We start from the raw sequence: 14240 nt of genomic DNA on the forward strand, positions 1-14240 counted from the left end.
GGCCTCCTGGCGTCAGCCGGCTCCGCCCCCCCCCCCCCCCCCTCTCTCTGGGGCTCAGACCCCCTTCCTCTGCTCTGACCCACAACACGGTCCCGCATGGACCAGTGTGTGTGTGTGTGTGTGTGTGTTTGGAAGAGAGGGAGAGAGAGACAGAGAGGGGAGCGAGAGAGTATACGACATATGTAGAATTGTGTAGTGTAATTGTACTGTGTGAAAGAGGGATTCAGAAAGAAAACGTGTACGTGTCACGCGTTTGTGTGTACGTGTCTCACACGTTTTGTGTGTCCTTTTTTTTTTCCTCTCTCTCCCACCACACATTCCTCAGTCGATCGGCGCCCATAGCATGCCTCTCTCAGCGCGACTTTATGGCTTCCAAAGCAGCGTGAAATTGACCCTCTCTGTTAGAGGCGAGAGGTGAAGGGGCACGTCGGGGGTCAGGTCTGATGCTCAGTGCCGGAGCCACTGGAGCGGGAGGGTAGGGGCCTCCAATATGGCCGCCATCGTGGGCACCGAGGAAGGAGATAGTCCCAACAGTTTAATAGATGCGATATGATATAGGATAAATAGAATTCTTCTTTATTGGTTAGTCTGGTGGCGATGTGAGGTTGGAGTGTATTGGGGAGTGGGGATATGTGAGGTTGGAGTGTTTTGGGGAGGTGGAGACATGTAGGGTCGGAGTGTTTGGAGTATTTGGAGGTGTGTAGGGGTGGAGTGTTTGGAGTGTGTGTAGGGTTGGAGTGTTTGGAGGTGTGTAGGGGTGGAGTGTTTGGAGTATTTGGAGGTGTGTAGGGGTGGAGTGTTTGGAGGTGTGTAGGGTCGGAGTGTTTGGAGTATTTGGAGGTGTGTAGGGGTGGAGTGTTTGGAGTGTTTGGAGTGTGTGGAGGGTTGGAGTGGTTGGAGTGTTTGGAGTGTGTGTAGGGTTGGAGTGTTTGGAGTGTGTGTAGGGGTGGAGTGTTGGAGTGTTTGGAGGTGTGTAGGGGTGGAGTGTTTGGAGTGTTTGGAGGGGTGGAGGGTTGGAGTGTTTAGAGTGTTTGGAGGTGTGTAGGGGTGGAGTGTTTGGAGTATTTGGAGGTGTGTAGGGGGGGAGTGTTTGGAGTATTTGGAGGTGTGTAGGGGTGGAGTGTTTGGAGTATTTGGAGGTGTGTAGGGGTGGAGTGTTGGAGTATTTGGAGGTGTGTAGGGGTGGAGTGTTGGAGTATTTGGAGGTGTGTAGGGGTGGAGTGTTTAGAGTATTTGGAGGTGTGTAGGGGTGGAGTGTTGGAGTATTTGGAGGTGTGTAGGGGTGGAGTGTTGGAGTATTTGGAGGTGTGTAGGGGTGGAGTGTTTAGAGTATTTGGAGGTGTGTAGGGGTGGAGTGTTGGAGTATTTGGAGGTGTGTAGGGTTGGAGTATTTGGAGGTGTGTAGGGGTGGAGTGTTGGAGTATTTGGAGGTGTGTAGGGGTGGAGTGTTTGGAGTATTTGGAGGTGTGTAGGGGTGGAGTGTTGGAGTATTTGGAGGTGTGTAGGGGTGGAGTGTTGGAGTATTTGGAGGTGTGTAGGGGTGGAGTGTTTGGAGTATTTGGAGGTGTGTAGGAGTGTAGGACTGGAGTGTTTGGAGGTGTGTAGGAGTGTTTGGGGGGGTGGAGACGTGTAGGGTTGGAGTGTTTGGAGGGGTGTAGGGGTGGAGTGTTTGGAGGTGTGTAGGGTTGGAGTGTTGGAGTATTTGGAGGTGTGTAGGGGTGGAGTGTTGGAGTATTTGGAGGTGTGTAGGGGTGGAGTGTTTGGAGTATTTGGAGGTGTGTAGGGGTGGAGTGTTTGGAGTATTTGGAGGTGTGTAGGGGTGGAGTGTTTGGAGTATTTGGAGGTGTGGAGGAGTGGAGGGTTGGAGTGTTTGGAGGCGTGGAGGAGTGGAGGGTTGGAGTATTTGGAGACATGTAGGGTCGGAGGGAGTGTTTGGAGTATTTGGAGGTGTGTAGGAGTGTAGGACTGGAGTGTTTGGAGGTGTGTAGGAGTGTTTGGGGGGGTGGAGACATGTAGGGTTGGAGTGTTTGGAGGTGTGTAGGGGTGGAGTGTTTGGAGGGGTGTAGGGGTGTAGGACTGGAGTGTTTGGAGGGGTGTAGGGTTGGAGTGTTTGGAGGGTTGTAGGGGTGGAAGGTTGGAGTGTTTGGAGGGGTGTAGGACTGGAGTGTTTGGAGGGGTGTAGGGTTGGAGTGTTTGGAGGGTTGTAGGGGTGGAGTGTTTGGAGGGGTGTAGGACTGGAGTGTTTGGAGGGTTGTAGGGGTGGAGTGTTTGGAGGTGTGTAGGGTTGGAGTGTTTGGAGGGTTGTAGGGGTGGAGTGTTTGGAGGTGTGTAGGGTTGGAGTGTTTGGAGGGTTGTAGGGGTGGAGTGTTTGGAGGGTTGTAGGGGTGGAGTGTTTGGAGGTGTGTAGGGTTGGAGTGTTTGGAGGGTTGTAGGGGTGTAGGGTTGGAGTGTTTGGAGGGGTGTAGGGTTGAAGTGTTTGGAGGGGTGTAGGGGTGGAAGGTTGGAGTGTTAGGAGGGGTGGAGACATGTAGGGTTGGAGTGTTTGGAGGGGTGTAGGACTGGAGTGTTTGGAGGGGTGTAGGACTGGAGTGTTTGGAGGGGTGTAGGGGTGTAGGGTTGGAGTGTTTGGAGGGGTGTAGGACTGGAGTGTTTGGAGGGTTGTAGGGGTGGAGTGTTTGGAGGTGTGTAGGGTTGGAGTGTTTGGAGGGTTGTAGGGGTGGAGTGTTTGGAGGTGTGTAGGGTTGGAGTGTTTGGAGGGTTGTAGGGGTGGAGTGTTTGGAGGGTTGTAGGGGTGGAGTGTTTGGAGGTGTGTAGGGTTGGAGTGTTTGGAGGGTTGTAGGGGTGTAGGGTTGGAGTGTTTGGAGGGGTGTAGGGTTGGAGTGTTTGGAGGGGTGTAGGGGTGGAAGGTTGGAGTGTTAGGAGGGGTGGAGACATGTAGGGTTGGAGTGTTTGGAGGGGTGTAGGACTGGAGTGTTTGGAGGGGTGTAGGACTGGAGTGTTTGGAGGGGTGTAGGGGTGTAGGGTTGGAGTGTTTGGAGGGGTGTAGGACTGGAGTGTTTGGAGGGGTGTAGGGGTGTAGGACTGGAGTGTTTGGAGGTGTGTAGGAGTGTTTGGAGGGGTGTAGGGGTGGAGTGTTTGGAGGGGTGTAGGGGTGTAGGACTGGAGTGTTTGGAGGGGTGTAGGGGTGTAGGACTGGAGTGTTTGGAGGGGTGTAGGGGTGTAGGGTTGGAGTGTTTGGAGGGTTGTAGGGGTGGAAGGTTGGAGTGTTAGGAGGGGTGGAGACATGTAGAGTGTTTTCCAGTGCCGGAGGGGGTGACGGGGTATTGAAGCAGGGAGGCACAGGGGAACGGGCCCTGGGGTGAGGCATTCCTCTCGCAGGATTGATGATGTTGAGAGATTCCCTGAGAGCACCAGCAGACCTTCCCACCTGCACTGTTGTTTCAGGCGCACATCAAGCCCGGACCCCTCCAGCTCAGGGTGGGCCGAGGAGGGGTTGGAGCAAGTCGGCGTTTAAGACCCATTACCGATCACTTCAGAGGGCTCATTTCCATGTAGGCTTGACTGACTCGGCGCTTGGCAGTGCTCTAGAGGGCGTTGATAGACGTCGATGTCTAAAGACCTTTGTTATTTCAGCGGTACCTTGATTATGAACCTTCTCGGTTAATTTGGATCTTATAGGGTTTCATTGAGTGTTACTTTATATGTTCACGGTCTGTAAGCGATATGTTCTGAACATTGTTTACATGTTGTTTTTCAGGTGGCAGTATTTCTTCTGGAATTTTCCAAGGAGCCAACGCAATCACAGGGTCAACTCCCTTCAACCCCACCCAACAGGTATTTGATGTGTTTTCTACCAGGTTTTGGTTGAATACTCAACTCTAATCGGCTGTGTGATTTAATTCTCTATAACCACACACTTCTGGATGAAGTTCATCTTGTCACTGTTCCAAATCAATACTTGAATCAGACTTTCTGTCCTTGTGTAATTGCTGCACCTGCATCACGAACAAAACAATTTTATGTTGGTGGGAATATCTCTAGCTAGCTAGGTAAAATTACTAGCTTACAATAACTTCATTGTCATGCTGTTGACAGCTGATGAACCAAAAGGCTCACAACAAGCAAACCTAGTTCCTCTATGGCTGGCTACCAACTCAAGGCTGTTGAACAACTCAATGTTGAGCATTATTTAACTATAACCGCACATCTCATGGTTGCTAACCTGCCCTTACCCCTCCACATATATATTGTATAATAATGCATTTCCCTGTGAACGCAATAACCTTTGGTCCATCATTTGGAGTGATACAGTGATTGTATGTTTGTGTGTGTGTGTGTGTGTGTTTGTTGTTCCAGGACTTCTCAGCCTACTCCAGCTACAGCCCGAGTCAGTACTCCCCCTACTACAATTCCCATTACAACAGCCCGTACCTCACAGGAAGCAACATTAGCCCTGCTACCATCCCCACCCCCTTAGCCTATCAGCATCCAGAGCACCCGGCAGTGCTGCCCAATCACAGCCCAGAGTCACACTCAGGTGAGGTGGTTAGCTAGTCACCCTATGCTGTGGTTTATATTGCTTCTCTTTTATCATTTTAATATGAACACTACACTACTTTGTATGTTGCTTCTTAATAGTAAAATCGTCTTTCAGAGGCATATTGTCTGGAACCATTTCATTATTAAAATGTGTGTGTGCATGTGTGCGTGTGTGTGTGTGTGCGTGTGTGTGTGTGCACGTGTGTGTGTGTTTGTATGTGTATGTGTGTGTGCGTGTGTGTGTGTGTGTGTGTGTGTGTGCGCGTGTTTGTGTTTGTATGTGTGTGCGTATGTGTGCGTGCGTATGTCTGCGTGTGCGTGTGTGTGTGTGTGTGTGCGTGTGTGTGTGTACCAGGGGAGTACCACGCGCCCCCCAGCCCCTCTAACCCGGGTAAGGAGGAGGGCGTGGCGACCCGGCGGAGCTCTGATGGGAAGCTGAGAGGCAGGAAGAGGGTCAGCGACCCGGCGCCCCCCCTGGACTCCGACATAGAGGTAGAGCGCCCGACTGACCGCGCCATCGAGACGTTTACCACACCGCTGTCCCGTTGTCTGACCAGTCCAGATACACACTGTCTGTTATTTTCATTTCAATTTCATTTCCTTTATTCATTATTCATGATTTATGATTTATTATTCATTATTTATTCATTTCCTTTATTCACTGAGGTTTCCCTCATTTACTGTGTTGACGAGTTCACACAAATACATAAATAACAACAAAGCAAATACAGTATGTTATTATCCGTGTGGGTTGGGCGATGTACTGTTCCGCTGAGCTGAAGGTGTGTGTGTGTGTGTGTGTGTGTGTGTGTGTACCTGTGTTCCTCTGCAGCGCGTGTTTGTGTGGGACCTGGATGAAACCATTATCATATTCCACTCTCTGCTTACGGGGACCTTCTCTACTCGATTTGGCAAGGTACGGAAAACAATCCATTACTGTCTCATACTGTAACTGCGAAAACATTTATTCCAGGTCACACCTTCTCTGTAACCATATACACATTCTTCCATTTGAATAGTAACTAAAACCAGTTTAATTCGCCCCAAATCCTGGTCTGATGTATTTTGCTGTAACGCCTATTTAAGCCGTGTGTATCTGGCCTTTGGTTTTCATCCCTGACATTTCACACGCTGGATGTTTTCTCTCTCTGACCCGCGGTCTCGGGTTCTAATGGACCGGGAGTGTTTGTCCGTCCCCGCGCCCCGTGGGGTGATTGGCAGGTGACGGGCGCTTTTGCGTAACCGAGACGCGGCTGACGAGGGAACAACAGCCGCCGTGTTTCTTGTTTTTGGCTCGGCGACGTGTTTTGAATTCTCACGGTCCCCTGCCGCTCTGACGCAAGGTTGACAGGAGGTTCGAGAGCCAGCGCTTTGGCCCCTGAGGCTCAGCATGCCGTCGTTTCTCTCTCTCTCTGTCGTCATGGGGGTTGGAGGCGGGCGGGCGGGGGGGGGGGGGGCGGGGGGTGGAGGGTGGAGGGAGGGGGGAGGAAGCGTTGATGTCTGACTGATGCGCTAGATTCCTTATTCTACCCACGCAGCCTTCCCCAGAGCAGGGGACTCGAACCCGACACGCCGTGTCTCCCGAACTCACTCCCACACGCGGCTGAGCGAAAGACGGCAGCTGAGAGTCGTAAAAGTCCGCGACAAACTCCCCCCCTGATCGTCAGCCCGTTTGACGGCGAATGACCGATGTTCATCTCAAGACCTGTTGTTTTGAAACCGGAGCCCGCGGTTTCGTAACGCGCGTCCGGCGAGGTCGGTCGGCGACCCCCCGTCCCCGTGTCCACCGACGAGCAGCTCCCGACGGTAAACAAGTGTTTGGGCCCGTGTGTGCAAGCGGGTGAGGGCCCCAGGGGGCCCCCCTGTGTGTGCGGATCGGTGAGGGCCCGAGGAGCAGGAGAGTAATGTGCTCACTGAAAGACAGTTGTTTTCACTGCCTGGGAGGAGAGGAGATGAACTGCACAGCACACAAGGATTTTATTCCTCCACTCTTATCTCATTTATCATCCTGTAGAACGGGGCCCCGTTTCCAGGGGTTTAGCGTGTGAACTCGCTCCGCGGGCCCCGGGGGGCCCCTGCCGTCCGCGGCCTCGCGTACACCGCTCAGGACATACCAAAAGAGGAGTGGAATGGCTTGGATTGTCGTTTTTTTTTCTACTTCTTCTTCTTTTCAAGCCCCCTTCCTTTTTTGTGGTTCTTTTTAAAACATTCCTAGCCGGTAATTAACTGGAAGAGACTGGACCTCTTTTATTTCCCCTTGGCTCCTCTGCATTCAGGAGGCCTCAGTCTGAGACCAGGGGGTGATTATAGATAATTATCCTAATTAACACCAAAACACCCCCTCTACCTCTCTGCCCCACCCCCCCCCGCCAGTCAATCCTGCGCCTCCTCCCATCATCACCCTCTAACCCCGCCCCCTCCTCCGCACACACACACACCTTGCCCGGCCAACTCCGCCCACCCAGGCGGTGGGTTGTCACTTCAGACCCGCTAATCTAACACTCACCTTTGGCTGACATCTCGGGCTGTGTTGTCTCCCTGCCAGTGCCAACCTGTAGAACGACATGGTGGAGCCCGAGCACCTGGCCTGCCACTCCTACTGACTACAATACGCCAGCACTGTTTACACTCCAGGTCCAAATCCCAGAAATCGCGGCTTCTCCGCTGCCCGCCGGAGATTTATCATTTCCTGATTAAGAAAACGGGCACGAACCGTTCGTACTTAACAGTGTAACGTGACACCTGGCTACGGGTTAGCGCTCTGAGCCAGAGATAGAACGGATAGGAAGAGAGAGGTGAGGGAGAGAGAGAGAGAGGGGAGAGAAAGACAGATGGAGAGAGTGAGAGAGGGAGACGGAGTGTGAGAGAGAAAGGGAGGGAGAGAGAGAGAGAGAGCAGTGTTCAGTTTGTAGGAATGGACATATAATCACTGTTCCTCTCGGGCTGATATAACCTGTTGTGTCAATGAAACAGATAAGCTGGCAGCCTGTGCGAAGGCTGTTTAAACAGAAAGTAATGACTGAGATAATCGTATTAAAGCCTCCGTTCATTACCAAATACCAATGGTCTTACGCTGTCTTCCTCGGGATTCCAGCGTCTATTAAAGTTCATCTCCGAGGCTAATAAACATTTGATTTGTGGCATGCAGTTATTGTTGCATAATCACAGGTAATTCATAGTGTGTCTTAATCACTCAAGAGCGATTTTGAGAGTGCTTTGTGAACACTTTGTAAAGGATTAACCAATCAGATACAGTATCCATAAACTTATTAGTGACCTACTCGTTTTGATTACTTAACTGAGCTTTCCTGTCCTGTGTGTGTGTGTGTGTGTGTGTGTGTGTGTGTGTTTGTGTATGTGTGTGTGTGTGTGTGTGTGTGTGTAGGACTCATCCAAGGCGGTATCTCTGGGGCTGTGGATGGAAGAGATGATATTCAACCTTGCCGACTCACGACTCTTCTTCAACGACCTGGAGGTGAGAAAGACCACCAGCGAACATGACTCGGCAAAATAGGCCTCGTCGTGCCAATATTTACCCTCTCTCTTCCAGGAACATACCAGCTCAACAGAGGTATTTTTTTTACCAATAACAAACCAACACAAAGGCCTTTCTTTATACATTCCCCTGCCTTGTCACGACAAACAGGATTACAACCATTTTATGTGGAGAGAGAGAGAGAGAGAGAGAGAAAGAGAGAAAGAGAAAGAGAGAGAGGGAGAGAGAGGGAGAGAGAGAGATAGAGAGAGAGAGAGAGAGACAGAGAGGAGTGTGTGTTGGTAATTACAGGTGTGCATCTGTTTCTGAAAGCAACATTTTGTCAAGCGGTGGAGAGCAGCTGGAAGGAGGCCAAAAAAGCTATTTTCAACCTTCTTTTTTATGATCCTTTTGCTTTTAGTACTCAAGCGTTGTACTAGTATACAGTGGAGGGGGAGACACGATTTATTGATCCGATTATTTGTCAGATTTATTAAGCCTGTCGGTCGCTAGCCGAGCTAGAGACAACCACTTTTACAGAGTCTGAGTGCAGCTTAGGTTGTGAGGAGGACTGTAACCAGAGTGAGGATGAGGAGGGCTAGCTAAGCTAATACCAGCTAACTCCACCCATGTGGGCTACTGTGGGGAGGAATCGATTTGGTTTACCGGACCTTCACAGTACAGTCACAGCCAGATACGGCACAACCTTTGGGTCGAAGGTCAAAGGGTAGAAACGTAACCACCCTTCACTTTGAGAGCTGTTGAGATCTACGTCGCGCGTTGAGTCCGGTAACAAACACGCTTCAGTAGCCGCCGAGCTGCACGCAGAGCGAGAGTCCGCTGGCGGCGGCGTCGGGTCGAGTGAGGGATGAGGAGGCGGAGGGAGGGAGTGAGGGATGAGGTAGTGTCTCCCTCCGTCCCGGGCTGGATGAGACGCGACTGGGAGGAGGGGGTGGGCGTGACAGTTGGGGGCTCGCTGGACGAGCACAGAGATGAGAATAGCAGAGAGGAAGTTGGAAGTTGGAGGACGAGTCGGCGGACTACACAGGACAGAGGGGGATCGAAACACGTTTCGGGAAAGCATTAAGTTCTCACAGGAAACTATTTTCTTGGGTCTGCGGGGGGCGTGGGGTGTCAGGAGATTCGCCCTCTATCGAATCAATCGCTTCCCGCACCACACAGGTACAATTAGCAGCATCCAATAAGTCCATAATGACAGCTGCTCTGCCGATCCCTTTCATCGCACGGCGTAGGATGCCCACACACACCGTGCCGTGCGTGGTCTCTTGGCAGCCGCTGGAGGAAGTAGGTGTAGCGTCGACCTTTAGCGCTCGCCGGCGGAGAGCCGAGGAGTCAGGTAGCTGTGGTGCGTTGCCATATTCCCCTGTTTGCGCTCCTCGCTGGCGCCTCCATGTCTTGGTTCCCGGCAGCTCACCCCCCCCCCCCCCTTCCTCCCTGTTGTCTTTTGTTTTAGTTTTTCTTTTTTCTTTTTCCTTTTTTTTTTTTTTTGATTCCTCCCGCTTCTATGGTTCCCGGAGGCTCCCTGAGAAAGGGAGACCTGCCTGTGCACGGCTCGCCTCTGAAAACAGATCTCCCTCACTCACGTATCTCTTTTCCCCTCTCGCTTCCCAGGAATGCGACCAGGTCCATATTGATGACGTGGCGTCGGACGACAACGGGCAGGACCTGAGGTAGACGTCTCCTCTTCACCTCCTCCTCCTCCTCCTTCTCCTGTTCTCCTGCTGAACCAGACTTGGCCCCAGGGTTTTTGAGCTCACAGTGGGTTCAGACAGGAGGGGCTGGGGAGAAATATGTTCTCTCTCTCTCTCTTCCTGTCAGTATGTCACGGTCTCCCTCTCCTTCCCTCTCTCTCTCTCTCTGGCTGGCAATATAATGTATCAGAGTATCGCCATGATTCTTTCACCCCTCATCAAAATAAGAATGGGTCATTCCTCTGTCAGCCTACTCCTAGACATTTTACTACACAAACCGATGAAGTAGTTAAGTATAGGTTTCAAGGAAATATTTGGGAAAGAGCACAATGGACTGGAGTGCCGCTTTTTTTGCATCCTTTTTCTTTTGAAGTGTTTTGGGGAATGTTCTCCTTGCCCGTACCGCGGTATTGAGCTAAAACCAACTCTCTCATCAGCACTCTTATTAGCCGTACTGGTCATACGTTTGGGATGTCCAGTCTTAGCACGGCTTCGGGCAACTGTAGGGTTGTTTATGTAAATGTCTGTCTCTGCCTGAACGGCACTTTTTTTCACAAAACTGTTGTAAAGTGTCCGTGTTATCTTCTGAGCCCAAATGCAAAAAAAAAAATAAAGAAAACAGCCCTCAAAACAAACCCCTAAACCAAAGCCAGTCGCCCATCGCTAGCATGCTAGCTGTAAGTACAGCCAGGATGAGGTACCACTGTCATGGCGCTCATCCTGGCGTCGGCGTGTCTGCTGTGTGTCTCCGCAGCACGTACAACTTCGGCACGGACGGCTTCCAGAGCCCGGCGGGGGCGGGGACCCTGTGTCTGGGGTCGGGCGTCCACGGAGGGGTGGACTGGATGAGGAAACTAGCCTTCCGTTACCGCCGCGTAAAAGAGATCTACAACACCTACAAGAACAACGTAGGAGGTGGGTGCTGTCATCTAGTCGCGCACGCACGCACGCCATTGTTTGCTTTAAGCACTTGCGTCAATATTGGCACGGTGCGACGTTAAACGAATTAAGTCTCCGTCCAAACGACACGCCTGTGTGCGGTCTTTGTTTCCTGTGATTAAAAAAAAACAAAAAAGAAACGGTGGGAAAATGTGGTGAGAAAGTTGTTGTGCCGTCTGAGGCCTGTCCGTCAAGCTGTTTGCGGCGTGCTGATTGGCAGGTTTGCTGGGAAGTCCGAAGCGGGAGGAGTGGCTACAGCTGCGGAGAGAGATGGAGGCCTTGACAGACCTGTGGTTGACTCAGGCCCTCAGGGCCCTGGCCCTCATCAACTCCAGGTCAGAGAACCGGGGCCCTCGCACTGACAATGCTTTACTTTATACATACTGTACTAGGGCTGGGTATCGAGTCGAATTTCAAGAATCGATTCGATTCCGATTCCCAAGGTTCAGAATCGATTATCACGATTCAATTCGATTCAATATCGATTCGGTTAGTGTTACTAAAAACTTTTTTTTTTTTTTGCTGTAACCTTAATTACATGACTGCCAAGTTATGCAACACATCAATACTAGGGCTGGGTATCGATACTGATTTCCAAAAATGAATGAATGAATCATTGAATGAATTAATGAACTATTCATACCTTCATTTATTCATTCATTCATTAAATAAAAGATAGATTTTGGCATTCATGAATCGATTCTGAATCATTTGATTCAGAATCGAGGAATCGATTTTTTAAACCCAGCCCTATACTGTACCCACATGCGTCGTAGTCTTACACTTTTACTTCCTGTAGTTCATCCATCACACGTTTGTCCCGTAGTCTGACGTGAGATGCATTTAGCCACGGTGACCCTGCGAGTGTGATTTGCCTTTCTAACATGCGAACTCTGACCTCTGCGTCCCTCTAGGCCCAACTGTGTGAATGTGCTGGTGACGACCACCCAGCTGATCCCAGCCCTGTCCAAGGTGTTGCTCTACGGTCTCGGCTCGGCCTTCCCCATAGAGAACATCTACAGCGCCACCAAGACAGGTCAGAGCGCTCGCCCGCACCCCGCACTGCACCTCAAGTAGGCGCGCGATACCGCTACCCAGAAGCACTTAGACACGGCAGCCTGGGAGTCAACGCTGGTGTCACCGCTGGTGTCACCGCTGGTGTCACCGCATAGAAACAGAATAATACGCACACGCGGTTCGCTTAGTTGACCGACCCTGTGAAAGCACGCAGGGCCGGCGTCGGGTTGTACTTGCTCGCCATGGCGCCGGCGTTGTCTTCCTGTTTTGCTCGCCGTGTCATCGTCTCTGCCCCTCCTCCCGGCCCCGCAGGTAAGGAGAGCTGCTTCGAGCGCGTGGCCCAGAGGTTCGGACGGCGAGCGGTGTACGTGGTGATCGGAGACGGCGTGGAGGAGGAGGCCGTCGCCAAGAAGGTGAGAAACGCCGACGTGGAACGACGCCAACAGGCTGGCAGACGCACACACATCTGAGACCCTACAAACGTCCGAGGACGATCCTCGTCCGAAGGACGGACATGTTTTGTTTCGTTGTATTAAATGCGTGTTGGTTTGTGTGTCGCAGAAGAACATGCCCTTCTGGAGAGTGTCGTGTCGGGCGGACCTGGAGGCTCTGAGCCATGCACTGGAGCTGGAGTACCTCTAGGGGGAGCCAACCGTCCCACCCTGCCCTCAGCAGCTTCCTGGAGACACTCCGCCGACCAATGAGGACGCAGACAACGGACGCTCCACACAACTTACAGCCGAGACTAAAGGGACCAATTTTTGCATCAGCAGGGAATTGCAGTGGTTACTGGAAATCTGCCTTTTTTCATTCATTCACCAACATGTCTCTTTATATTGAAGCTGTCACCACTTTTGTATGGCAGGGCGTTGCACTGAAATCAATGACCCATCTTGAGGATAAACATTACGTGGGAATGAAATGTTTCAGTTTGTCTGTCAGTTTCTTTGTTCGATGGTTTTCTGATTGGAACGGGACAGTCGAAGCGCTTGACAAGAGACCCTCTAAAGGAAGAATTCTACAAAATGAGGACGATTGCCAGCAAGTCGTTTGAGATACAATCCTGCCCTTGCTACCTTTTTTTATTTTTATTTGATTTTGTTTTTACAAATTCCAATGATATTTGCCCAAGAGTTACTGTGTTTTAGTCAGTGTATAGGAGATTATTGAGAATAGTCAAATTATAATTTACCTATGAAATGTGACCTATTTATTGATTGAATGATTTAAAAAAATAATAGAGAGGAATTTTGGTAAAGTAGGACAATATTACCCAACAGCTAATTAGAAATTAACATCCATTGTCAAACATACTTTGTGACTCTCTGACTATCTGAATCATGCTATCTGATTATCTTGAAAATAGCTTTAGGCTAGAGCTTGAAACTTCTTTAGAAGCAGCTGTTCAGTTCAAATGACGAGGGGTGTATATCTGTCCTGTCACACCTCCTGTTTTCCCTCTAATGGTTTCTGTGCTTGTATACGATGGATCTGATGAACTGGTGTGGTCTCTGGACTTGCATGTGCTTATTACATTGCCTGTCAGCTTAGCTATGATTTGTATATAATGTTTTATTGTTGATTGGTTTCGACTGACGGTTATAATAGATTAATAAAGATAAATTAATTACATTTTGCGAATAGACTGAATCTAATGCTGTAATGTGGCATTGTAATCATTTGATGGTGTTTATGTACAGTACTTACAGGCAAATTGAAATATTAAGTGATCATGTTGATGAAGCAACCCAATAGTCTTTCTAAAACAACATGGAGAAAGGTCATGATGACGATCACACACAATAGTTGAGTCAGAGCTGTGAGATGTTTATTTATATACAGTAAGATGGGTAAGGGCTCCCTCTGGTGGACAACAAACAGAACATGCGTCATACTGGAGCGCATCATGAGATGCAAAGGCCTGGCTTCAAATTTAAATACTCTTAATATTATACTACTACTTAGCAATAATACATTTCATAAAACACATACAATGTAACAACTTCCTTCAAAACAACCATGAAAACTCAACGGAATAAATAAATGGCACCTATCTCAATAAATACATCAATAAACACCCTTCGGGTTTACATGTCAAGTCAAATTTGTTTACAAAGCACATTTAGAAACAATTCATGTTGACCAAAGTGCTATAAATCAGATGTACATAGCACTTTGTGAAATGTCAAACCAAATCCGAATCAATTTTATTGCCAGGTAGTTTTTACACACACTAGGAATTTGCTCTGGTCAGTCGGTGAGTAACACTGATGGCTAGACGACATTAGACAGGGTGCAAGGACCAGACGGGACAGTGCAAAGACAAGGGACGCACACACGCACGCACACACACACACACACACACCACAAGAGCATGAGGACAATGCAGTGCTTTTCTTTCATAATCATACTCCACCAGCCCTCCAGTGCAGTACCACTAAACTCTAAGCGCGGTTTGGCTCTGCTCACTGGTACGAAACAACTTTTAAGTGTGTCCGAATGTGAACAAGTACAGTATCTACAAATAGAACATGAGTTCACACATGAAGTACACTAGA

The 14240-nt window shown here is 49.8% G+C and overlaps 2 protein-coding genes across 2 annotated transcripts in view; one reads left to right on the top strand and one right to left on the bottom strand.

The window, feature by feature from the left end:
- The window catches only part of eya2 (EYA transcriptional coactivator and phosphatase 2), a gene marked incomplete at its 5' end in the record, with an annotated part of 13273 nt that extends 780 nt beyond the window's left edge, over nt 1-12493 (top strand). The window contains 11 exons of the mRNA XM_084460800.1: nt 3758-3834; nt 4357-4537; nt 4895-5031; nt 5372-5455; nt 7925-8014; nt 9647-9705; nt 10481-10641; nt 10886-11000; nt 11580-11701; nt 11995-12095; nt 12244-12493. Coding sequence (XP_084316926.1) covers nt 3758-3834; nt 4357-4537; nt 4895-5031; nt 5372-5455; nt 7925-8014; nt 9647-9705; nt 10481-10641; nt 10886-11000; nt 11580-11701; nt 11995-12095; nt 12244-12324 — 1208 coding nt within the window. The 3' untranslated portion in view covers nt 12325-12493. The remainder of the gene's footprint in view (nt 1-3757; nt 3835-4356; nt 4538-4894; nt 5032-5371; nt 5456-7924; nt 8015-9646; nt 9706-10480; nt 10642-10885; nt 11001-11579; nt 11702-11994; nt 12096-12243) is intronic.
- Nucleotides 1-14240, bottom strand: part of rtf2 (replication termination factor 2) — a 245229-nt gene that overhangs the window by 70595 nt on the left and 160394 nt on the right. The gene's annotated exons all lie outside the window — the stretch shown is intronic.

This window comes from Borostomias antarcticus (genome assembly GCF_949987555.1).
Source record: "Borostomias antarcticus genome assembly, chromosome: 33".
Taxonomy (NCBI): Eukaryota; Metazoa; Chordata; class Actinopteri; order Stomiiformes; family Stomiidae; genus Borostomias; species Borostomias antarcticus.